The sequence below is a fragment of the Chelonia mydas genome, chromosome 9 (genome assembly GCF_015237465.2).
Source record: "Chelonia mydas isolate rCheMyd1 chromosome 9, rCheMyd1.pri.v2, whole genome shotgun sequence".
NCBI lineage: Eukaryota > Metazoa > Chordata > Testudines > Cheloniidae > Chelonia > Chelonia mydas.
Genome location: NC_057855.1, coordinates 71,417,512 through 71,444,535, shown reverse-complemented (window position 1 = coordinate 71,444,535; position 27,024 = coordinate 71,417,512). Strand labels below are relative to the sequence as shown.

At 37.9% G+C, this 27,024-nt stretch overlaps 1 protein-coding gene and 1 long non-coding RNA gene across 3 annotated transcripts in view; one reads left to right on the top strand and one right to left on the bottom strand.

Moving 5' to 3' along the window:
• Nucleotides 1-25,069, top strand: part of KLHL4 (kelch like family member 4) — a 77,434-nt gene extending 52,365 nt beyond the window's left edge. The window contains exons 5-11 of one of the 2 annotated variants that reach the window (XM_007059450.4): nucleotides 4,149-4,361; nucleotides 8,241-8,427; nucleotides 14,421-14,645; nucleotides 16,477-16,639; nucleotides 19,620-19,832; nucleotides 21,465-21,636; nucleotides 23,123-25,069. In XM_007059450.4, coding sequence (XP_007059512.2) covers nucleotides 4,149-4,361; nucleotides 8,241-8,427; nucleotides 14,421-14,645; nucleotides 16,477-16,639; nucleotides 19,620-19,832; nucleotides 21,465-21,636; nucleotides 23,123-23,182 — 1,233 coding nt within the window. In that variant the 3' untranslated portion in view covers nucleotides 23,183-25,069. Of the gene's footprint in view, nucleotides 1-4,148; nucleotides 4,362-8,240; nucleotides 8,428-14,420; nucleotides 14,646-16,476; nucleotides 16,640-18,457; nucleotides 18,571-19,619; nucleotides 19,833-21,464; nucleotides 21,637-23,122 lie in introns of those variants that run through there. The other variant, XM_043522000.1, reaches the window with a different exon arrangement.
• Nucleotides 1-27,024, bottom strand: part of LOC122461604 — a 621,770-nt gene that overhangs the window by 497,985 nt on the left and 96,761 nt on the right. The window contains exons 2-3 of the long non-coding RNA XR_006283608.1: nucleotides 18,896-18,950; nucleotides 18,408-18,509 (exon numbers count right to left, since the gene is read on the bottom strand). This is a non-coding gene — a long non-coding RNA (uncharacterized LOC122461604). The remainder of the gene's footprint in view (nucleotides 1-18,407; nucleotides 18,510-18,895; nucleotides 18,951-27,024) is intronic.

The following is a 27,024-nucleotide window of genomic DNA, read 5'->3' as shown; positions in this document are numbered from 1 at the left end:
TACACTTATAGAGTTTGTGGACAATACCAAGCTGGGAGGGGATGAAAGTGCTCTGGAGGATAGGATTAAAATTCAAAATGATCTGGACAAACTGGAGAAATGGTCTGAAGTAAATAGGATGAAATTCAATAAGGACAAGTGCAAAATACTCCACTTAGGAAGGAACAAATCAGTTGCACACATACAAACTGGGAAATGACTGCCTAGGAAGAAGTACTGCAGAAAGGGATCTGGGGGTCATAGTGGATCACAAGCTAACTGTGAGTCAGTGTAACACTGTCGCAAAAAGCAAACTTCATTCTTGGATGCATTACCAGAAGTGTTGTAAGCAAGACACAAGAAGCAATTCTTCCACTCTACTCTGCACTCATTAGGCCTCAGGAGTATTGTGTCCAGTTCTGGGTGCCACATTACAGGAAAGATGTGGACAAATTGGAGAAAGTCCAGAGAAGAGCAACAAAACTGATTAAAGGTCTAGAAAACATGACCTATGCGGAAAGATTGAAAAAATTGGGTTTGTTTAGTCTAGAGCAGAGAAGACTGAGAGAGGAACATGATAACAGTTTCCAAGTACATAAAAAATTGTTACAAGGAGCACTGAGAAAAATTATTCTCCTTAACATCTTAAATACTCACATGTATCCAGGAGCTGAGGCTTTCAGAAGAATATAAAATATATCAAGACTCAGGGTAAAGTCATAAGATTTGGTCACACTGCACAGATGTTACTCCCACTCCCCCTTTTTCCTGCTACCCAGATGGAGCAAATCCCAGCCTCCAGAACTGGCTCCTGTTCTTGTTTACAAAATGAAGCATGGTGCTGGCGAAGTGAGGCAGAGAAGAACACTACAAGCCCCAGAAGGGGGCCTTATATCACCCAATCACTAAGTGCTTAGGGACAAGAAAGGAAACCTGCACCTTCTGGAACCAGTTGAGGAATAAATTTAAAAGAAAATTTGTTTTAAAGTAGATTGAACCTGTCTTACAAAATGTTTTGGGGGAAGATCAAGTAATACTGCACACACCCTGAACTTCAGGGGAGTGGACTGAATAAAAGATTATGATTTTGGCCCATCACCAGTTCAAACACGTAAAAATATCCAAATTAAGGGAGCAATTTACAAAGGCATATTGCAGATAGAGAGATTGCTTGCAATATGAGCTAACAGTAAACAGATTAAAAAAAATCAGCCACAAAAAACCAAACCTGAGAACTTCTGTTCAATTACTTTAGTTATTGATGCAAAGTATTAACAATTTCCTGCCTGGTATCTCTCTCATGCAGATGAAGCCTGTTCTGATAAACAGCTTGTACTATTTTTGTAACTTAAAGTGGATTTGTCTTCCTGTTCCTATTCCCTGGATATCACAACATTAGAGCAGGATGTGTATTAAGGACCAAAGTGAACCTCTCCTTTAAACCCCCAATACTGTTATTTTTATATCTATTTTAAATACAATAACTCTTTTCAAGTTAAATAGTAATAAAGTCTCTAACATTACTATAATGAAGTCTATAACATATTACTGCCTACAAACAAAATGCATGATATTTTCAACTTTGAAAATGTCTCCATCTCCTTGTTCCAGGTTGCATTATATTTTCAAATATGATATACTACTTTAATGTAATTGTAGATATTAATTTATATTTCAAGCACATCCACTGAATGCAAACATACCTAGCTACATGTGTACAACAAATATAATCTTTAATGTATTTTCCTTACTACTGACTTGTAATTAGACTTCCAGAAGTAGTGTTTTTTGGGAAAATAAAAATATTGCTTTGAATGAAAGATTTTAGGACACCAAGATTCATGGCAAAATCCTGCAGTCCATGGAGAACTGTACCTGAGTAAAAACTGCAGGCCTGGGTCCCCAAGTATTTTAGATTTCAGTGGGAGAAATGTATAACCAGGACTGAATTTCCATTGTCTAACAAAAGGTATTGTTAAAGAGAAAATGTATTTTCTCTTGCTATCTTTTCTGCCATTAGTCGTACAAATATGTGGTCAAGACTTGGCACAGTTTACTGCAAAAGAATGCTGAGGTAAGAACTTGGTGTGTTTAAGACATTTGCATTCATCAGTATCTAACCAGCAATAAACTGGACATTCAAACTGATTGTATGTATTCTATTCCAGGTTTATTAGTATAATTTAGCTCTGATTTTCAATCTTAAATTGTTTTAGAACAACATATAGTCGTTGCGTAGAGACTATGCTGGAGTGTAGGGGCTAGCCAGTGCTGCTTCCTCTTCTGAAACTGGGGCAGCATCAGGCCTCCAAAACTGGGTAATTTCCTCCTTCTTTTACATGTACTTGACAATAGAGTAATGGATTACAGAGAGAAAGTCTCATGTTAAATCAAGATAGAAAAGCTTGTTCATGAAAAGCGCGCGCGCGTGTGCACATACAATTTTTAAAAATAAGTCATTTAAATAACCTGGATTTAAATCACTCCATCTTGATTCAAAGCATAAGACTGAGTCAAAAATCCTGGATTCTATTCCTGATTTTGTCACTGACTCACTGTAAACTTTGGACAAATCACTTACAGAATCATTTTCAGAAGTACTTAGTAACCATGCTCCTCATGCAGCTGAAACTCAGATCAATAATCTCTATAAAATGGGTGTAACTTTCAGGGGTTTTGAGAGACGTAGAGAGTTGTTTTACTTCTAATCTTGGATGAAATATCATATTAATAGTAAAACAATCTTTAATAATCCCTCTATAAATTAAGAATAAATCATTCAATCTGAGTGTTTAATGCTCAAAAAAGTGAGGAATTTATCTCTCTCTGGACCTGGGTGCTCTCTAGGCATACGGCATACAATCTTCTCCATACTGTTGTTAATGAACTTCACCACCATTGTGCTTCTGTTCCTGGACCTCTCTTTGGGCAGAGTGTGACAACTAAGCCAAAGTGTTTCGAAAGTTTGTTCACAACATAGCACAATGTTAAAAAGAAACATCACTACCCTGTAATTCTGTTTCTTTGAAGATGTTACCACCCAAGATTCTTGTCCTGGGGCCTCAGCTTTCTAGTGCCAAACTGGTTTGAGATCTCCAAGGTATTAGATTGTTGACACTGACAGTTGGGTATGAGCTTCTCCCCTGAGTTCCTTCTCACCTCTGCCTCTTCCCCCGCCAGAACCTTCTAAATACACTCCTGAGGGAGCACCCCTAAAATTGCCAACTCACCAGGTTGCCTTTCCTTGCCACTGCTGATGTATCACAGGAGGACCCCTGAGCCTGCTAGGTGCTAATGTGCTAAGGCAGGAAAAAACATAGTTCTTCTTCTACCTAGTATTGAAATGCCAAGGCAACTATGATGATGTTTCGAACCTCTCATGCATGTTAGCCCTCCATGCCTCTGATGAGGGAGTGACCAATGGCTTGAGAGAGATGGAGCTGCCTAAAAATAGTTAGTTTCCTCAAAAGAACTGGAGTAGTCATGGGGGAAAAAAATCCAGTGCACGGTTCCTGTGCGGGAGGTCCTTTGCTAACCATAAAGAGACCGACTGACAGAAGATTCTAGAGGGAGCTGAGGCAGCAGTAATTAGAATGGAACACATGGCTCAGACCCAACTGCCAGTGTCTCCAAGAACAAAGATGAAGATCCAGAGGAATTCTAACCTATCTTGTTAGTAGTGGTGTACTATTATTTATGTATTACAGCAGTGTCCAGAGGCCCAGTTTGGATTGGGGGCTCATTGTGCTTTGCTCTGAAACAGTTCCTGGCCTCTAGATCTATCCTGTTCATACACTATCTCTAAAGAAGGCTAAAGCCACAAAACTCACTTTGATATCTCACTTAAGTCATAAGTCACTGTCTGGAATTCACAAATGAAAGGCTGGCATACAAACTCAGTACAAATCCTCTAGATCTTTTCTATGTGGTTTTCAATTGCATTCTTCATTTCAAGTTATCTATTTCTTTTTAGGCATGGAAAACAATTTCTTAAAGAAATTAATTTTGGCTGTACTTAAGAAACCATGTTAGATTCAGTAATCTGTAGAACATTTGTCTAGATTCTATTGGGGAGCAGGCATACAATCTATGCAAAAGATGCATTCTCTGTTCATATACTGTATCAGGGTGTCAATAACATGAGTTCATTGAAATCTATTCCTTTCTAGGAACACTTCACAGAAGTAATAAAGAATCAGGAATTTCTTTTGCTTCCTGCTAGTGAAATTGCAAAACTCCTGTCTAGCGATGACATCAATGTACCAGATGAAGAAGCTATATTCCAGGCTTTAATGATGTGGGTGAGACATGATTTGCAAAGCAGGCAACAAGACCTAGGAATGCTCCTCTCTTACATTAGACTGCCACTACTCCCACCACAGGTATATGAGTGTATAGTAAGGGGTAATAGCTTTAAATCACTACCTGCTCAAAACCTTTCCTTGCTGCCAGGGTACAATCCAGCTCAGTAGGGGGCTGTGTCACCCCTGCCTTACAATCTTGGGAGCCTTGCAATGACTTGGTGAAGTAGCTCCCACCTGGGCCACTCAGAAACAGCCTTTCCAGTATTCAAGCCACACCTTGAAGGTCTGTATGCAACTGCTACCTGCCAGCCATCTTTGGGTTACACTGTGGCACTCACCACCCTCGGTTATTCTGCAGAGTGACCCCAACACACACCCCAGTCTCAGATTTTCCCACAGACATGTTTGTCCTACTCAGCCCTCTCTGGGACAGTACACATATTTTAAATTTGTTATTCCTTTAAGGGAATTGTATCCCAGTTTATTATCTCAAATAGTTATTCAGACTCCTCAGTTTAAACACATTAGATTAGTGTGATGCGCTGAACCTTAAGGGAACACCCTGCACCCCCTTGTTCATCCTTAAAATATGATTGTGTGGTATCCAATGCAAATTTGTCCTGTCAGATGTCTTTGGAAGGCTCATGATGCACTGAGCATTGTTGTTATAGTAATCTTATAGGTTGTAATTTCATGTATATAGTTTGAGGCTCAAATGTGTCCTCATGGCTTAAAACAAGCCCAGGCAAAACTCTCCAGGAGCAGAGGGGCAGTTCACATCTCATCAGGGCATGTATGGGACAAACCCAGCCCAGCCTCACAGGAACAAAGGACACCGGCCTAGGCAGCAACAAAGGATCTGTTGGACTCTCAAGTGAGTCACCCCCCTTCCCTTGGTCAGTTTGGGACTACAATAAGGTAATGCTCACCTGAGTCTGAAGGGGTGGGGAAGCAAAGCCAAGAGGGAAGAAAGAACATGATAAAAGGGAGAGACATTTGCCATGCAGTCTCTCTTCCACTTTCATCTACAGACACCATCAAGCAACTGAAGCACTGATCAAAGAGGAGAGCCTGGCTGAAGGGCAACCAGCCAGCCTGTGGTGAGAAGCATCTAAGTTTGCAAGGGCACTGAAAATGTTAAGATCAGCTTAGAATGCATTCTGCTTTTATTTCATTTGACCAAATCTGACTTCTTGTGCTTGGATTTATAAACACTTAAAATCTATCTTTTGTAGTTAATAATTTTGTTTCTTTATCCTACCTGAAGCAGTGTGTTTGGTCTGAAGCATGTCAGAGACTCCCCTTGGGATAATAAGCCTTGTACATATCAATTTCTTTGTTAAATTGATGAAGTCGTATAAGCTTGCAGCATCCAGTGGGCATAACTGGACACTTAAAGATGGAGGTTCCTAGGGTTGTGTCTGGGATTGGAGAGATTGGCTAGTGTCATTCAGTTGCACAATCCAAGCAGCTGCTGGCCAAAAGTGCTCACTCACGTAGCTGGGAGCAGCTTACATGCCAGAGGCTGTGAGTGAACAGCCTAGGAGGGGGGGTTCTCATAACGGAGCAGGGTAAGGCTGGATCCCAGAGTCAAGGATTGACCTAGCAGATCATCGGTCCAGATAACACCAGGGGAACGTCACAATTAGATAAAGCAGTAAAAAGTTTATTAACTACAAAGAAATTGATTTGAGTATAAGTAATTAGGCATAAAAATCAGAAATGGTTACCAGAAAATACAGATATTTATTAATGCCCAACAAACTATATTAGATTCAAGAAAAGTTTCTCCAGCAAATTATTGCAAACTCAGCAAACTCTGAGATCAGGACCCCTCACCCAGAGTCCAGCACCTGATTCCTTTTTCTCTTCACGTGCAGTGAATGCGATAGGCAGGGGGAGAAAAAGAGGCCCCTGGGGGTGTTTGTCCCTCCTTTTTATAGATTCAGTCCCCCTCTTGAAAAAAATATTTCAAGTTGGGCACTAAGAGACAAAGAGTCTGTTTGGAAGGATGTTCCCTGCTGGCTTTTTCTCACCTGGTTGAGCCTTCTTTGTTTCCCTCCCAGCTTGATGACTCTGTTTATTGCTTAAGTGCAAATTAAGGCAAGTATACATTCCTTTGTCTAGAACATTCCTATTTGCTGATTTCTGTTTTGGCAGGGCTGTGGTGTTTGAAACATGTGTTAACAACAATATACAAGTAAATCTTATAACTTTACATAAAATGTTGCCACAAATATTTTATCAGGATGATACTGACCAGCTAATTATGAGTTTTTAAATGATACCTGAAAAGACATATTTTGTACAAAGATTATTACAATCGTGTGTTGGGTGTTAATACAGGGGCGTATTCTGTCTCTCTCACACACACACACACACACACACACACACACACACACACACACACGTACCTCTTTTCAGTTTGGGAAAGAACATATTTCTATACTAAAAAGATTTGATATTTTGGTAAACGGTCAAGTAAATATTATTGATTTGCAAAGGTCCAATAAACAGATAAAAAGGATATCATAAGGCCAATATAGTTATTCGTGCTGAAAATCTGCCCATTTTTAAAATACCAGTCTACAGCATATCTACCTGAAATGTAGTGAGTGCTTTGCTGTATTTTCTCATCTAGTAACAGAAACTTGGATATCCTACAAACTCAGTAATTTAAATTGCAAATCAGTCCGAAGACTGAATAATTTTTTAAAAACATCCAAAACTTTTATTGTCTTGAATTTTAGCAGCATACCACACAACATAGAAACCAGCAGTGTACATTTCATTACGTGCATCATTACTCAACCTTTAACATTGAAATGGACACTTTATCAAAGGGAGTCACAGAGACAGCTTTACAATTCTGTAGTGAGTTGACATCTTATTACAGCTTTGTGATGTTTGTGGTATGAGACTGTCAGTACAACCCAACATCAAAACAGAATGTAATGTGCTGCAATGCATTATATGACATGCATTGTCGGATATCACTTCATAATTATTTTATGGCTTTCTGATTCTCTTTAATATTTTTACTCTGTGCATTTCAACCATGCTAGTTGGTCAGAATTGGAGGTCGTTCCTCTTTCCTTCCTAGTTTTTTACAGGGTATGAGAGGGACCCTAGTCAGTCTGGTACGCATGTCAGAATATGAAGTGCTGATCAAACCTAGACTCCAACACTGCATGTGGGTTCCCAAAGTGCATAAGCTTCTACAGTTGCAGGCTGGATATCGATATTACACATATTTCATTTAAAAAAAAAGACAAGCAGTGGTGAGCTGGAGCCAGTTCGCACCGGTTCAGGCGAACCGGTTGTTAAATTTTGAAGCCGGTTTAGAACCGGTTGTTAAAGGGGTGGGGAAGCTCAGGCGGGATGGACAGGATGTGGCCCGCGGGACCGTCCTGTCTGTCCTGCCTGAGCTCTCAGCTGGGGAGGCTCCCACGTGAATTTTTACTGACCCGGCGGCACTCCAAGCCTTCAGCAGCACTTCGACTGCGGGTCCTTCACTCGCTCCGGGTTTTCGGCGGCATTTCGGCGGCAAGTCGTTCAGTGCCGCCAAAGACCTGGAGCGAGCGAAGGAACTGGTTCTTGAGCTTCTGGCAGCTCATCACTGGACATAGGACTTCTAATTAGTTTCTCTATTAGTAAAGTTGCCTCCTTTATTATATTGGACGAGCTTCTGCTTCTAATCAAGCCAAAGGGAGTTTTGCCATTGACTTCAATGGGAGCAAGATTGTGGCTGTTCATAAGAGTAAATAAAAACCTTTTCAAGATTTTATTTTCTTATATTTACATTATTTTGCATCAGATAATTTATTTGGACTATGACAAACCTCACATGAAAGATGGGCCCAAGATAATTAGATCTGTGATTTTGTTTCAGATATTAAGCTTTATCCTATCTTTTATTATTTAAATGAGTATAGATCAATCTGTTTGATTTCTCAGTTACTAGCAGATCTTGAAAATAGCCCAATGTTCACACATGACCTTGAGTGTCAGAAACTTCTTATGGAAGCTATGAAGTATCATCTCCTACCAGAAAGAAGATCCATGCTGCAGAGTCCTCGAACTAAACCTAGGAAGTCTACAGTGGGTGCACTTTATGCTGTGGGAGGCATGGATGCTACTAAAGGCAAGTTTGGAAGTTTTTTCAGTTATTTTAGGAACACCCAGATAATAAGTGACAAAGCAGTTATAGGGTTATTAGAAAGTTTCTAAACACAGAAATTTAGGGATGAAAGAATAAATGATCCTCTTACTCTGTGCTATGCCTTCTAGCAGGAAGGCCCACAGTTGTAAGTAATAGATTAACTTCTCAAAGTTTAGACTTCGGGTTCAATTCAGAAGAGCACTTAAAAATTTAGAGGTTTACAGCAGAATTTTTCTGAAAAAATGATGAGAAGAAAAATTATATTATTACCTACGTGTGGCCAGTTTGGAAATACTGTGAAACGATCTTTTGTATATTGTTTTAGAACTTCGAGCACCAGTCTCAACCAAATCCTGAAAGGTGAGAGGGAAAATATAGAAAAGTAAAAAAATTAACTCAATATTATTGGACCATTTTAAGAGTATCATTTATTATCGCTTCTAAACAAAGCTAATTGCATATTTAAAAAAAGAGAACCTTTTGTTAGAGTCTTGGGTTTTTTTTCACTCTTGCAACAAAACATAACATTTTTCAGTACTGCAAAGAAAATTCCTACAGCTTGTCCCTGAAGACTAATTGTTACAGTGGTGTTCTACATTTCCCAGCCACCCCATTGTTGGGACTCCACTGGGATTAAGAGGATTAAGGGGGCTAGAGGAGGAAGAAAGTTGGTTCCCTGGTGTAACAGATGTAGGTGCCATGAATTTCCCTTCCTCAGCTCCCAGAAGGGCTGATTTCCTTTACATCCTTGTCCAATCCATTTTATCCAATAACTAACTATAGCCTTTCCATAACAGGAACCTTCATTTGACATATGCCACAATTTTACTTACTAAATTGCAACATTACAACCTAACCCCCTTGGCCCCACCCTAATGGGTCCCAAACCTGCTGTGGAGAAGGTGAAAAAGCCCATACTAACAGTGAGGGAAAAAATCCATCATAGCCCCTGAGAGGAAAGGGCAACTAGTGTGATACTCACAATGGATCATGAAGGGACACTGTTCCTTTTTTCTAGATTCTATGGGGCAGAGGGGGAAGTGCTCTCAGCCTCTCAATGATCCAAGTGAAGCAGAGCTTTCTCTGGGACTGCATGAAATATAAATACCACCACCACCACTTTCCACTTCCCCCAAGTTGTTCCAGCTATTTCCTGCTCCTCGTTGCTCTGCATAAGTAAACTTTCCCCCCTTCCTCTACCTCTGCTACCAGATGTGGAAGGATCCCCTCAAGATGCAACAAACCCTTTTCTTCCAACCAGCTGGACAAGAACCCAAAGCATACAGTGTGGTGAGCACATTCTCACACCTGAAGTCATGTTCAGTCACAATGGCATGTACACAACCAAAAAATCAAGGAAATATCACTTAGCAGTTTCTTTTCACAGTCCGCATCCTATTCTTTAATGATTTACTAAGAATTATACATAGAAATGTCATTCAACAGCATTCTGTGACTAAGCCTTTTCAAATTACTAAAAAGAGACCGGAAGTACAAGTTCATATGGACTGTAATACTTTTATGTATGTCACTTTAAAAATGGAATAGTTCATACATTAAGGAACATACTAATTAATGTTCTGCAGGAATCTTACCCTCACACCTACAGTATGTGAGCCTGGAAATACAATTATTCCAAAATGTCATAGGGTTACGTCACAAAGCTCCTGCTCTTCAGAAAATAAGCAGCAAGATAGGATGTTATAATTAGGTTCAAGACTAGTGATTCGCTCCTTTATTACATTTTGCTGTATGTAATGAATATTAATAGCATTTCAAGACAGTTGCCCATTCCACTTTTATGTTTTAAAAGTATTACGTATACTGAGTTCCTTTAAAAATTACAGCTCACCTCCTAAACATCAAATATCCACAACAGCTAGTGTTATGAAGAGCAAGAAAAATGGTTAGCATGATTGATTTGTGTTCCCTGAAGAGTCCGAAATAATTGCAACTCTACAATCTTTTAAAACTGAAACACACGTGACGACACCTATCACTAGATAAAGGAAAGAAACTGAGGCTCTTTCCTGACGTCAGTTTCATCAAACTAAATTATATTGTTGTAAATCATCTGCTACCAAGAACTGTAAGCTTAAAGATAAACTAGGTTTTTTTTTCCCCCATCAAAGGAAAAAAAAGGCAATTTGTTTTCCAAGCAAGAGCTATAAAAAGAAAGGACTTTTTTTATGAACATGTGTACTTCCCATCAGTGACTCTTTTTACTCATTATCTTGGAAAGAGTCCATTTGTTTGAACTTTCGCCTTTTGATGGTTAGGAAGTCAGTATTTCCTCACTTCCCCACTTTCCCATGACCACTCTGACTCACATCTTGAGCCTGCATTGGATTTGTAAGATAAAATCAATCAACACCTAACTACTGTACACTAGTACAACAACATGGGGAATGGGAGTAAATTATCACCTCTACCAATAATGCAGTTCTGTGAGGAGAATAAAAAACCCCCACTCCCACCATCCCCGCCAAAAAAACCCACCAAAAAAACCCCACAACCACCTGTGGTACCATTCGTATTTATCAGCAGATATTGTGAAACAGCTCAAAGGAAGATCAAAACTAGGCTTATTTGCTGAAATTTTCAGAGGCGTCTAGGTTCCCAAATCCCATTGAATTTGAATGGGTGCTGGGTGCCTAACTCCTGTAGGCTTCTCTGAAAATTACAGCTGGTATGCACAGATACACTGTTACCAGATGTGCCCGTTACTTTGGGGTATGCTCATTTATTAGGGTTACTCTTCTGGGGGGGCGGGGGGTCTATTCTATTAATTCTATTAATGTACTGCTTATGTCACTTGTGTGTTCATATGGAGCTCTACTCCTTCCTTTTGCAAGTCCCCTCCCAATGGAGCTATCTTGCAGGACCTAGGTTCCCCAGGACTGGGATCCTCCAGCCCTAGAATCAGATGAACACACACACACACAAACAGAGCAAGTCTGAGCAGACCAGGTCAATTAGCACTCTCAAGCTGACCCCCTTATATGTCCCTATACTCAATGGGTTGGGTCAAGCAGCATTTTCAAGCTGTCATCCTTATATGCCCCTGGTCTCATCAGGCTGGGCCAAGCAGCACTTTCAGCTGCCACTCTTATGTGCCATAGGTTTAACATGTCCCTATCCCCACTTTCACGTCACAATTGTACTGGTAGTAACCCACTTGATGAGCAAACCCCACAGTATTTTGGGCACTGTAGGGATCTTTAGCTTAGGTAAAAGAAGCGTTGCTGCAGAGTAAATGGGGGAAGCTAAAAACACAAAAGAGTAAAGTTGAGAGAGAGAAAGAATCAACCAGCTTAGCCATAAAAGTTATTTATTCAATAATAGTGATAACTACACAAGGAGAGCCTAAACCAACATAACAGTTATATTATTAAAGGTTAATACCTGAGGTAGAAAAAAGAAAAGAAAAGAGAGAGAGAGAGAGATCTCACCCACTCCATGAGGCTTGAACTGGTCGAGGTTCCCAGGTGATGGTGGTAGCTCAGTGTCCTGAGTGCTGGAGAAAGGCAGAGCCCCCAGCACGATCAGTCAGGAGACGGAGTCCCAGTGGAACTGATGCAGAGTTTGGGCCCATGCATCAGAACACTTACTTGGGCATACGTAGGGGTTTTTGTAGAGAAACAATGATTCAAGGAGAACACTAGCTTTGTTTATGGGTAAACTGATGACTCAAGGGTTTTCTTTAGGCTAGACTATAGGAGCTGATCACTCTTGGCTATGGGTGGTGTTTTCTTCCAGGGAGCTCACAGTGCAACTTGGCTGCTTCAGTATTTTGAATATCAATCAAGGATTCATTACTAGAATTGGCCTGATAACTGCTGATCTGGGTGTGTGCAGGTGTAGGTTCATTAACATCTGGAACAGAGATCCCCCATGATGCAATGCTTCCCTGCTTTTCAGATACCAGAGTTCAGTGCGCTTCTCTGTTCTCCATTCTGTATGCAAATGGAGATGTCTCCCTGTCCCATCTTTCAAGCAGATGAGGCTAGGGGAGTGGTCTCTGTTCTTCAATCTGTATGCTAATGGAGATTTCTTAATCTTGTCACCCTTGTCAGGAGAGGTCTAGGCATGTCTCCCAACGCCCTTCACTGCTTTCTGCAAGCCTTTTCTCTGATCAGTTTGGTTCAATCAGAGACTTGTGGGGTGGTGTGTCTTTCATGAGTCAAACAGGCTAGATACTGCGCCCTGGTTCCCCAAAAACACAGAGCTGACTGGTGTCACCATACAGAGTTAATGTAATTTCACCTACTTTTAAAATTAGTGGGTTGAATGTTTCTTTAAATCTTTTGAAATAATCAGACTGGAGGATTTTGGGAAAGCTCACGCATTAGGAGAGCAGAGCAAATGGGGAGGGGTCAAAGGAATGAGTAGCAAATAGGCAAACAAAATGGAGAGCATTGAAAGAGGTAGTGAAAGGGATATACAAATTCAGAATAAAAGAAGAGAATAGGGAAGAGGAAGAAAGTTTAAAACTAGGAAAAGGGACAAGATCAGCGGGGGGGAGGAAGGAGGCCAAAATATAAAAAGACAAACCATTTTAAAATGTTATTTTAAACTTCTTGATCTCTTTAGTTCCATTGCCCCATTATTCCTCCAATGTATCTGGAACGGTATATCCAAACAGGGTCTGGTAGGCAGCGATGTGTTCCATGGTGTTAGTCAGAGCAGTAGGGATTAGTCAGATTAATTTCAAGAGTCATTAGATTTTGAAAAGCATGCAACAGCCACCAGAAGGAGATAAAAAGAGAACATTAGATATTGTTCTGGTTATTTCAATATACTTAAACACAGTGTGGAGTCACTCCTGACTGGATTTGTGAGAGTACTATGCAGTAAATTCTAAACCTTCTTTCCAGTTTCTTCCTGCTGTTGTGTTGGTGCCATAAACTATACTTTAATCGCTAATTACAGGGCTTGTGGTACTTGCCTTCACTTCTATCAAAATTAGTAGATTTTATTCACATTAGGGGACAGGCAGAAAATCAATTTGTTTTTCCATATGGTTGCCTTCAGGACCATGTGAATGAAACCACCCAATCATGCTAGAAGGAATCTTTGGACTCATAGGTATGATTAACAATCGCCGCCTGCCTACCTTAGTTATTGGGCAGTCGCCTCCCCGATGTGTTAAATCAACAATTATGGAAGCAACAGCAACTACTGAATGACTGACAGGAGCCATTGCTTTGAAAAGTGTAAATTTTGAGTGGCATGGAGTCAGGGTTCTAATAATAGAGGTAGAAATGACCCTTTCACTCAAAGCATTACAAAAAACACAGCAATGTAAAAAGAAAAGTGAAAATACAGATCATGTATTATTGCAGATATAGGATTATTTCAAGCCCATGACATGGCTGGAATTCATGGTAACCAGACAATTTTACCTTGTCTGTTTTTAATAAAGTAAAAAGTATATCAAACGTTGTTTTGGATGCACGTGCAGGTCTCATATACATTCATAAATATATTAAAGGGCAGATATTTAAACATGGCATCTGCAATTTTTCTTATGGTTGCAACAATTTAAGTACGAATATTGCTAGGCACCACAGTGCCCCCAGATACCATATTCATAAGGAAATGAACAGAAGAGAACCTCACAGTACCTAAATAACTCATGAATTTAACAACTTTGCAAAGTTAACGGTTGCCAAAACATTTGTTTACATCTAATTCTGCAGTCTCTAGTGCTTGGTTTACTTTTATATGCCTGACAATGCTATACCAATGCATTTAATGCAGCTGTCTCAGTAAGTCCCCCATTTTCAACCTAAGAACTAGATCTCAATAAGAGTCAATGCATAGCATTGTCAAAGCCTTCAAATTTAGTAATGGTATCCATGACGGGGGATGCGTTGGGGGGTGGAGAGGGTTTTGGAATAGAAACTACTGAATGTTAAACACTAAGGACCTTCTGATGTAGTTTAAAGTTTTTATAATTATGCTTTTAACAGGTACCACAACAATTGAGAAATATGACCTTAGGACAAACAGTTGGATACAAATTGGTACCATGAATGGTAGACGATTGCAGTTTGGAGTAGCAGTAATAGACAACAAGCTCTATATTGTGGGAGGAAGAGATGGCCTGAAAACCTCTAATACAGTTGAATGTTTCAATCCAACTACCAAAGTTTGGACTATAATGCCTCCTATGTCAACTCACAGACACGGCTTAGGTAAGAGTTAGAGTTACTGTACAATACATATTGCACCACATTTACAGATTAATACTACTGATTTTAAGAGTGATAAATGTAAAAGCTAAATGTTGCCATAATTTTTTAAAATATTTACCAATACAAAGCAATGTTTATTCAGGATATTTTTCAAATCCAGCTACTTTCCCACTGCTATAAAATCCTGCCTTGTTATTATCCTAACAAACTTGCACTGGCCTTTCAATGCTAATTTTGCTCTGAACATTTGCAAAAATATATACAAAGGTAAAAGTAACAAATTAGTAGGAAATTCTAAAATCCCATTGACTATCTAAGGGATCCGTTTGCAATACATGATGGACCTTGCAGATGCCGCCATTGACTTCAATTAGCATTGGGAGTGCTCAGCATGTCTGAAAACAAGGACCTATAACACTGGTAAATATAATTAAATATAAGTGTGCAAAGAATAATATATTTACAAACACCTACATCCTATAATCAACACACTTTACAACATTCAATGAATTTGTCCTTTCAATTCTATTTAGAAAAATATTCTTCTACTTTACCAATTATCCCACTGAGAGAAAGCTCATACAACTTAATGTACCTTTGGACTATATCCCTCTATACATCTTTAGATAACTATGTGAAATCAACAGTAAACATACAATTGTGTGTTCCCATTACAGAACAACAAAAACAGGGACAAATTTAAGGCTGGGTGGCTCAATATAAGCTGCATTTTAAAAGGCTGAAAATCCTTCTTTGGGATAAATTGTAGCATGTGAATTGAGAAGGACACAATTCTAGAAACAAGTATTTCATGAAAATCTTCAAGCTGTTCACAAAGATAATCATTACAGTAAACACAATAAGAATAATAATTTAAAAAGTCAAATGACTGATGAAATTAGATTCATAACCATTCAATCACCCCAGTCTCCCGGCATGTAATACCTTTCCACCAAGTACTCTGTACTGACATCACAGCTTAGTTCTCTTTCAGGTCTGTCAACTTTGCAACTATTTGCTTTGATAAGACAAGTAGGAGCTATATATCTATCTTACATAAACAGGTGAAATCCTAGCCACAATTAAATCAATGACAGTTTTACTACTGACTTCAATGGGGAGGATTCACCCAATATATAAACTATAACTTTAAAACCCGAATGTTTATAGTTCGGTTCCTAAATCAGCCTGATTTTCAAAGCTGTCTTGAACCTATAGCTCCTATTAGCTTCAATTAGATTTTGTGTCTTTGAAAATCAGGCCATTTATATTTAGGCCTGTAAATATGGATTTAGAAGCCTAACTTTAGGCATCCAGATTCAAACAAAACCAACAAAAACTAAACATAATATAAAGTATACTAAACAATATGAAGGGCCATCCATCCCTAAAAGGAAATGAGAAAACTCAAAGACTCCATAGTAGCTGAATGATCTTGTTCCTGTACCTAAATGCATAGTGTCAATGAGCTTATGTGCAACTCCTAAACATATTAATAAATACTACTACTACTAACCTGAAGGGTTCAGTACAAATGGAAATGGCCAAACCCTGGAGCGGGGAGTGTCCATGTTAAAACTGCTTCCCTGTTTATCTTTGAGCGAAAGTCAGTGTTTTCCCAGCAGAAATACCGTATTCACATTAAGTGTCTGTGACTTACATTCTGCTCAGTGTCATGCAGATTTTATATAGATTTATATGAGATGATTTTTCTGTAAAGACATTTTTAGAGAAATGAAAAGCCATAACTATAGCAGGCAATGAATATTAGTTACTGAAATGTTCTGATGTCAGACCTATCTAATTTTGTCCCTAATTCTATTTTTCAAAGGCGTAGCAATGCTTGAAGGACCAATGTATGCTGTTGGCGGTCATGATGGATGGAGTTATCTTAATACAGTAGAAAGATGGGACCCCCAGGCACGGCAATGGAATTATGTTGCTAGCATGTCAACTCCTAGAAGCACAGTGGGGGTTGCAGCATTAAATAGCAAGTATGTAAACAGACAAGCTGAAGGACTGGGGGTGGGTTGGAGGGTTGTTTACTTACTTTTGCTCAGCTATGTATGTGTGACCATTTACTTCTAATATTTAATAACATCTTCTCTGAAGAGAATTTAAGATTGTAGAATAGCAAAAAGACACATCATCACAGACCACACAACCTCAAAAAATTATTGTGGTAAATATCCTTTCAAATTTTCCCTTCATAAATTGTATCTTTATGGTATTTTAGCTATTCATAGTTATGCTAATTTGAAATGATACCACAGGTTTGAAATAATTTATCTCCCCAGAGCCATAGTTTTTAGTCTTGTCAGGGTTTATATAGTCTTTTCTTCCATCTAATCTAGACTAATTGAGTTCCAGGCAGTTTATAGTTCCTGGATCTTTCTGATGAGAATTTAAAATGGATGTTCTGTGTATGTTTCAGAGACACTACAGATCCCCAGGAACTTTGCACAAAAGTAAACATTCTATCCATGCATCTTTGGCTAAAAATTGCCCCTCCTCCCAGTGTTGTGTAGTGAGGCACACTTTATTTTCTTCTATTTTCCAATTTAATAAGGGGCTGCAGCATTTCAGCTATTGGTGGAGCAATTCCTAAATTGGTATATGGTTGGATCAATTTTATCCTCCATTCCCCACACATCAGTCAGGAAGGAAATTGGAAAACCAGGTGAAATGGCACAGCTGCTTTTGGAAGCCTCTCAGTATGATGTTTTGTGGGGCATGGATGAGCATGACAAGGTCCCCTGGCTCACACTCCTCTGCATCCCATGCTGCCAAATCCATTTATATAAAACTTTCAGATTCAAGCAAATTATAACCCAAAATATGCAACGGCAGAATGAAGCTGGCATATGACCTTAAGAAAAGAGTTTCATGTATATGTTTACTCAAAACATTTAGAGAAGTAGAACTAGCTATTCAAGCCCATTTTATCACAGAGGAAATACCTTGCAGACATCCTCAGTATAAATTTTACAAGAAACTCCTCTTAGTGTCTTCTACATTGATATGCAGGAAATCCCTTTGCTAAAGAGGAAATCCAGCCCCATGCTGTCTCAGGCCTCAAGCACTCCTGAAACAGGCTGCCTGGCTCCAACCTGACCTAAATTATGTCTGTTAGTTTTGTGAGGTAATCTACTACACAACAGGGGATATGATGAGATCAGGTGTGATTCATTTAGCTCCTACTACTGCCCTCCAACTTGGTGAAAGGCTTCCATGTAGACTTTTAAAAACTTTCTCCCTTGTTTCCCCAGGATCTATTTTTTTTAAAGCACTGGTACTGAAATTAGAATATTTATCCATCAATTATTAACTACACCAGAAAACATTTTAATTGAGTTTCAGTACATACAATGTGTTTTGCCCAAGGAAACATGTAGGAACAATACCAGTTTGTAGTGGTATTTGGTCTTTCTCCCTTAGAGAAAGGGAGAGGTACATCTTATATTTAATTTCTAAAACATGCCCATCACATTGCGCCTGGGTATATATTCTTACATTAAGAAAAAATATCATTCAGGTATATACCTCCTCAGCCAAACAACTGTGCAGGGAAGTGAGCTTTATCCATTGCCCTGAATTCAAAAACTCGAGCTTCGTAGGGTCCAACCCATGAAGAGTGTGCCAGAGTCAAAGAAACTGCCATCAGCATACAAAATGTTAAAATTTAGGGGCTGAGAGTAAGAAGTTTCGTTTGAACAAACATTTCCTAACCAGCTCTAGTGGGAATATATCATCTGATTTCACCTGTAAAGATGGTTTTCATGGAGATAGATGATGATTTCTCTGGTGTGTAGGATAAACATCATGCAAGGTTTGAAAGATCAACGTGACCTTGAAGAACTACATCTAAAAGAGAATAGGACTCTCATGAAGTCTTTCAAGAACACATTCAATTTTCCCCATTCAGGTACCATTTAATACACTGCCCCCTTCTGCACCGGATATAATGTCTGAGTAATCTGCAAGTAGAAATTGTACAAGTCTAATCTGGAACCGAAAGAGGCATGGATAACAGATAAGGTTCATATCTGAAATAAATTCTCACACTAATCACCATCAAGCCACTGCAGCTGCCTGGGAGCAACCCCCAAGAAACATTGGGAAATCCAGAGGGTCCCAGGATTTATAAAAGTTATTGACAAAAGGCTGAAAAATATCCCGAGTCACGGAGCAAGCACCATCCCCATCATATTCTCTCTGCTCCCAACCAGTCAGCATCATTTGTGTCTTACCTGGATTGAACTTCAGTCAGGTCATTTTAATCAAGGTCCTAATGTTAGCCAGGCACTGGAAAAAACAAAAAAAGACACCATACTACCGAAAGGAAAATGCCTTTTTAATACTAATGGCAAGGCAGTGCAAACTACATCACTGTGTCCTCCAGTAGCTTCACACAAGTTTAATAGAAAGGATGATATAACAGGTCCCTGCTGAAATCTACCTTGAGGTCTTTCAGACACAGGGAATGATGTGTCAAATAATTTAACTGAAATAAGATTCAGTTTAATAAAGTTTTAAATTATTAATGGAATAGTAACATTGTTTAATAATACCTTGTTTAACAAGTCAACCATCCAAAAATAAACATTTGTAGCATACTGTAGGAAAACAATATTATTTTTAAGATTACCTGTTTCCTGTTTTGTCTCTTCAGATTATGTTTAATGAATAGCTCATATGTGAAAAGGCTCTTTAATCTTATTTTTCTTTTCTATACTAAATAGTGAGACATGCAAAAATATGGTAGCATTCTTTCCCTTTGTGATTAGAATCATATTCTCCAAAAAGCATTATGGAAAAGAACCCTAGTGCACAGTTAGTTCCAAATTTCAGTCTGTGAGATTAGCCTCACTTAAAATGCTTTAAAATAAACAAATAAGATCTCTATTAAAATGAATGAGTGAAGACAGAACATATGTTTACAGCACTGGTTTATCCTTATGTGGATTATTGTAGATTATATGCTGTTGGTGGACGGGACGGTAGCTCCTGCTTAAAATCCATGGAATGCTTTGATCCTCATACTAACAAATGGAGTATGTGTGCTTCAATGTCTAAGAGGCGAGGCGGTGTTGGTGTTGCAACGTACAATGGATTTTTATATGCAGTGGGAGGTCATGACGCACCTGCTTCCAACCACTGTTCTAGACTTTCTGATTGTGTGGAAAGGTAAGGATTTTTATTTATTTTTTTAAAATCTCTGGAAACAAATTTACTTACAGTACAACAATGGAAATCCCTTATCTTGGAACATTACATTTGCAAAATATATTACAAAAGTAAAATTATAAAAATGCTAAGGGTCTGCTGAATTTAAATAGATTTTTTTGAAGGCCGGGGTTCATATAGAACACAAATCAACAGAACCTGAAAGTTTGGGTTTCCGTACCCAGCAGCAGTAGAATCCTGCAAGGTTTTATCAGCCCTATTGATGTGTTACTTCTAGAAGGTCAATTGAACGAATTATGTTTTCACCAAACCCCTAGGTTGCATGTATAAACTATCATGGCTAATGGAGGACTTGTTCATCCCTTTACAAAGCTGTTTCAGAAGCACATTAAGTTGATCTCATTTGGCATATTCCCTCCCTAAATTACTGTCCTTCAAAGGTGAGCTTCATCCCTATCCAGATACCCAACACGAGGCCTATGCACCATTTAAGTCCCACTTAAACCCTCAAAGCCATGAGCTAAGTATGAACAGCAACAAGATATTACAAGATAGTTGCTGGGTTTGTATGCATTTATTGAAGAAAAGCTTTCATTATTAACCCTTTTATGCAAAGATTTTAAAATGAACCTTATTGAAGCATATTTGCATATGAGATGCTACCAGCAGATGTATAGAGTCTCAGAAAAATGCAGACACTGAGCACATCTTTTTAAAAACAGTAATATTGTTATGTTATGTGCTACCCCCCACACCATCCCAGTTTGCAATATGAACTAGGAAAAGAGTATGCTCATACCCTGCTTAAACAGTGACTTGTCTGGACATTTAATTAGCAGTATTGGCAGTATGTACAGAGAGAACTGTTGGGTGTCTCCTGCAGTTCGGTGCTTTGAGAAAGGCAAGGGAAACACTGGTGAACATGCAAAACACCAGGGGGGACAGACAGAATGGTTAAATTCTGCTTTCTGTTATATTGATGTAAATCTGGAATAACTTAACTCCAGGGGAATTGAAATTTATACCAGTGTATCCTGAAGCGATTGTATAGGCAGAAGCAAACTGAAAACTCATGTTAAATTTACTGTATATATTTTGAGTTGTCGACTTTTATAAAGATAAATATTTTAATCAAAATAAATATTACCTACATGAGAAATGTTTCACGTTTGCAATGAAGTTTACTTTAAATGTTAACTCTGGCTTGAAATAGTGGCTGCATGCTTTATGAGCAAAGAGGAAGAAGAATACATTGAAATCTGCAGCAATTTATCTGATTAAGCTACTGTCACAATATTATTGCTGCACACTTCACATTATACGGCATGAAATAATTGTATCTAAGATGATAGGAGAATAGACAGGCAGTGACTATATCCTGTAAAATGAGAAAAGATTTTTTGTGTGTGTGCTTGAAGAGTCCTCTAGTGGCTAAATAAAATATTAAACCATTTTACTTCTGTCTCTCTCTGCTGTTAACTGTAATTGTCCATGAATTGGTTCATTTTCTTCTGTACTGTAGTTCATCTAATCTGATTTAGAATTCTAATCTGTTTAGAATTTAAAAATGCTATAATCATTATCTTACCTGTGACCAATTATTTTTCTAATCATGGTCATAAAATATCCTAGATATGATCCTAAAACTGACACCTGGACAACAGTGGCACCTTTAAGCGTACCACGTGATGCTGTTGGCGTCTGTCCTCTTGGGGACAGATTATATGCAATAGGAGGCTATGATGGACACAGTTACCTGGACACTGTGGAGTCATATGATGCACAAAATAATGAATGGACAGAGGTAATGTCATATAAATAAATTAAAAACTTGACACTACACTAATTATTACAGGGACAGTAGAGGTGAGTACATTAAAAACAAATAATTTATATATGCTGTACACTGGGACATATAAAATCAAGATATTATTTTGCGTATGTATAAAATATTGGTAGTGCCTCATATATGACATCAACTTAATTCCCAAACAAAAACTATATTAAGATGGAATTAACACTGAGAGCATACGTTAATAATTTACAGTAACACACTTTAAGCTTCAGTAATTTTGCAAAATGTCCTCAACTGTGGGCTCTGATCACACTTATAATGCCACGGCCAGGATATGCTCTGTTGAACATAAGACTATTACGGAGATGTATTTGATCAAATGTTAAACGCCACAATCCCCGCTTCCCAAGCTAGTGGATGCACAGCCACTTTCAGAGTCTGATGAGCAGAACACCTTAAGTAGATAGTATATAGTTGTTTGATTGCAGTTACAATTGACCATTTAGCTGTATTGCACCACTACATATTGTGTACTGTAGCTATGCAACTTTATACAATTCTAATGTGCTGTAATAATCTACAAGATTTTGGAACATACAAGAAAAAGGTAAAAATTTGATAACGCGAATAAAAAGGCAGCTCTAATCAATGAAGACTATTTGCTCCTACTATAATGTGTCAACCACAGTGAAAGTAGAAGTGAAAGGTCAAAGCAAATACTTTCACTTTATAATGAACCTACCGATTCTTTCGGTTCTCTCTTTCTGCCTAAAAATAAAGTTTCACATAGATTGATCCCTTTCTGTGGAATTTTACATGTTGATCAAAATACTGAAATTTGCATAGATTTGGTATTGCCTTGACTAATGTTTGTCACCACCGCCCTCTACTGGCAGGTATTTTAAGATCTACTCAACTTTATGTAATAGCATGCTATCTTATTTTTACCATATAGTTATGTAAGTATAATGTTTACATTCCAATTGATTTATTTCGTTTCAGTGTTTAATATATAGAGCAGTATAAACAAGTCATTATCTGTATGAAATTTGAGTTTGTACTGAATTTATGTAGCCTGTTGTAAAACTAATCAAATATCTAGATGAGTTGATGTACCCCCTGGAAAACCTCTGTGACCCCCCAAGGGTACACATACCACTGGTTGAGAACCAGTGTTCTGGACCACCTCCTATTACTTATTGTTGTCAGAGATTCTCCTGTAGGTAGCATGACCCATGCTTCTGGAGCACAAGAAACTGAGTTTTCTCTCCACTAACTGAAAAGCCCCATATGGCCACGAAATCATGACAGCGTTCATTAAAATTCTGCTAACAGCAAACATTGCATTTTTTTTAAATCACTCTTTTGCATAGTTCTATTTAAACATATTTAATGATTTTACATACTAGAAAAAAAAACCCTGCTTTCCTTTGAATCTGTGAGTGACAGATTACGTGAAGTTAACTAAACAGAGAAATGTGTTTCCTCCTTTTAGGAAGTCCCTGTCAATATTGGAAGAGCTGGAGCTTGTGTTGTTGTGGTGAAATTGCCATGATGGATGTCCCTGGTGTGAAATAAACCCTGAGTACAGTTCCATAAAAACCATGTGACAGGAGGAGAAGAAACAAGTTCCAGAACATACTACAAACTACATACATTCTCGCAGCTCTCTACTGGAGGAAGACTCAGATCTGAGCCACTACGTGGTTTGAGCACAAAACTGAAGTTTATCTCCATTGCACAGACAGGTTTTTGCAAAACATGAATCATATGCAAATATCAATATTTTGTTACACCTGATACACAGTAATACAATAATAATGTTTAAATGGTTCAAGTCTATTATAAAACTTTACTTGTTGTTGTTAATAATATGCAACAGCAGCTAAAGTGATAGATGTGTGTCACTGAATAAGACTTAATAGACATTTTCTTGTCCATATCAGCAGCAATGTTTATATGTTTCGAAAACAAGAAATTTGTGTTTAAGTAAGTGAAAAGCAGACACTGGATAAAATAAATCTTCAATGATAGGTAACTGTGCAAAAGGCTGTTTGAGAACTAACACTGGCAACTGAAAATCACAGTAAAAGTTCCTTTAAAGTAAGTTTACATTTAATGACATCTAATTTCACAAATGAGACTATTTAGTGGATTTTTAAAAAGTATATAGAAGCAAATTATATCAGAAAATTGTGGAACTGATTCTATGCCAAATTACAAAACCTAGTTACTAATAAGTGTGATACTGTCTAACCTTTCATTATTAAACAATATGACAGAATAATCATTTTTAGCAATTCAGACGATTAAATTCTCTAATATTTTAAAATATCTGCCCAAGTCTGAACAAATCATTCTTTTATTAAGTTTCTGCCACTGAAATGAAATCTCATTTATAAAAAAAAGATTGCTAATGTAACTTGCAGTATCTAAAAATTGGTAATTTGATAATGTATTGATATGCACTAGTAGCACCCTGATCACACAGGCAGTTTATTGCCCACTAACCATCTGTCAATATATTTTAAAGAAATTTGGCTTTTTTGGAATAATCAGCATGCATTAGACTTATCACTGGTAAAATGTTAGTGTAATTACATTCATCAAATACAGCTTACATAATGGAAAAATGTATATCATATTGATATGACAATCTATGACCTCAGCTGAAGAGTGCCAGCTTCCTCACATGTACAGTATAAAATAATGTAGTCAAAGAACATGTGTACTGTGTAACATTATGTACCATTAAAATAAGCATGTTTACATTCTATCTGAAACCATCTAGAATGCTAAGAATGAAGATAAACTTCACTGAATCAAAGGATCACTTGAAAAACAGCACATAATATTCAACTGCATTACATCTCTTTCATGTGCCAGTTTATATGAAGGATTTTTTTTTTTCATTTCTGATAATTTTGTGTGCTGGAATTATACATTAGGGAATGTTATCATATATGTAAAATGTTCTATACTGTAAAACATGATATTTGGGTAGTGTCTATGTTAGCCTTTAAAACTCATCATTTCATTCTGAGAAAAATTCAGGGTAAAATAGTAACAAATGTGCTTTATGAATATGTAGACAACTTTGGGAATGGAATGTTGCATTTTCAGAACTCTTCAATATGCTGTTTTAACAGGCTTTATACTATATATTGTGTAGAAAAGTTCTAAGACTCAGCAACCGTGGGATTATTTATAAAAATAAAATGTTTTTAAACTTGCAAATCAATTCACAAAAATTATGTTTATAGTATGGCATGCTGAATTAAAATAAATTTTACTTTCTCTGCTAAGAAAGTCTCTATGCAATTTTAAACAGTATTTCAAGAATTGTGTGATTCCTAACTTGTATGTATTTCCAACAGTACTAGTGACAAAAAGACATTTTCTTCCTAAAGTAGTTTTATATAAAAGACCCAGTGTTGCTCATAGTAGCAAGTCTCTCTCCTTTCTTGGTGATGCTGCATCAATATAGGTCATGTGTTCCTTTCAATAGCTGAGAAATGACATTTTTAAGCGGAATAGAAAATCTTACCTAGCCCTCAGCACACTAGACCCATCTCTCCATCAAATATCTGTGCTGTTCATCCTGCTCTTCTCTTGAGATAATCTCACTCTCTTGACATAACAGGTTCAGGTAATAAACCAAGATCTATTCCCCTGCCCTCAATGTCCAAATTCTTTCAGCATCTTACCTCTCTATTCTGTGTGACCTCGAAGAAGGTTATTACAATGCTAATGCAGTCACATGAGAATCCCCTTTCTATAGATGCAGAAAGACTCAGGTGCTCCCAATCCCTCTACAGAAAGACCAGATGGCTCACTTGCAAAGTGCTGGGGGTTGCTATTTGACAAGTTTACTTAGAGGGGCCACTGTACAGTGCAGTCCATGAAGCACATGGAATCTCACTTACTAATTACCAGTTTTGAACAGACTTCAAGTCTTTTGGGTTTCTAAATCCAAATCACTTTGGAGTTATTCATTAATCAATCATCTGGCTAGTATCCAAGCAACAAAAGAGAAATCTGTATTTTTCCACATTTTATGTTTTATTACTATTCTTGGAGTATTTATTTTACATGTATATTTACGTAGCTTTATATAAACAAAAAAAACCCCAACAACCAAGGACAAACTCTCTCCACAATTTAAAAACTAAGTCAAATGTGGGACACACAACAAGGGCTCCGGTGCAAGAACGGAGGTTGGGAGACACTGATGAAATCACTACTTTTAGCAAAATAAATGGGTCTCAGATGGAGAGGAAGGTCCCTACAAGGAATGGGAAGATGTTCCAAGAATATAGAATGGGGTGAAAGAAGGCACAAAGCAGCAAATCGGAGGATCTAAAAAAGTCCTTAGAGAGAAGTGGGGATGAATACAGGAATATAGGGTCAATGCCAAAACCCATGTTTTTTTCTGGAAATTAAGGCAGAGGTGAAGATGAGGATAATTATAAAGACCTTTGAAAAGGGAAATGAGAAAGGTTAATGTAAAAGACCGGGGAAGCCATTGAGAGAATTCAAAGAGTACAGATGACATAATCCTAGGAATAAAATAGTAAGAATTCATCAAGGGCAATTCCCCAGCCTTTCTGCATATTCTTTCCCCTCCTCCTCCAATCCCCAGTTTTGTTAGGAACTACATAACCATTGAGAAGTGCACTCTTTTTCATTCTTCCTCATTTCAAGATACCGCTGTTCCAGCTATTAATACACTGTATATTTAGAAAGAAAAAAACAAAAAGTGGGATGGTATTGTGATACTGATATATCTTTAATTAAACTAACTAAAGTAAGCCAGTTAAGAGGGGGTTGAAAAAGGTACTAGACAGGCACACTCCATGAAGCAAAGCTCTCAATGCAGACACAGAGAGGGAAAGGTATATTTTTCCCAAAGGAGAAAACTCTAATTTGTTATTCTCAATACTAAATGCAGCTAGTGGATTCTGGCAAGTTCCATTCTATTCTAACAGTCCCTATTGACCAAAATCCCCATCATGGATTTTATGATTTTTCCAATTCTACAGCTGCATTAGATGCCAGCTGCTATTGTCCTACTAGGGCATTATTCCAGTTTCACAAAGGTTAACATATCATTCCAGATGGCATTCAGACCTCAAGACCTTCTCTCCCCATGCCCATCCATAGGAAAACCCTGCTTGCCAGTTCACTTTAAACTGGGACAACATAATATGGCGACTAAGGATGAGCCTGGTTGTAGAGAAAAGAGCATAAGGGTGAGGATGGGTGAGAGGAGATGGGGAAATTTGGTCTGTATTCATTGACAAAAAGCACAATGGAGAAAGAAACATGGTAAGTGAGGGGAAATAACTTGTTTAAATATATATCTTTAAAATCTGATTTTGAAAAAAGTTTTTTTGC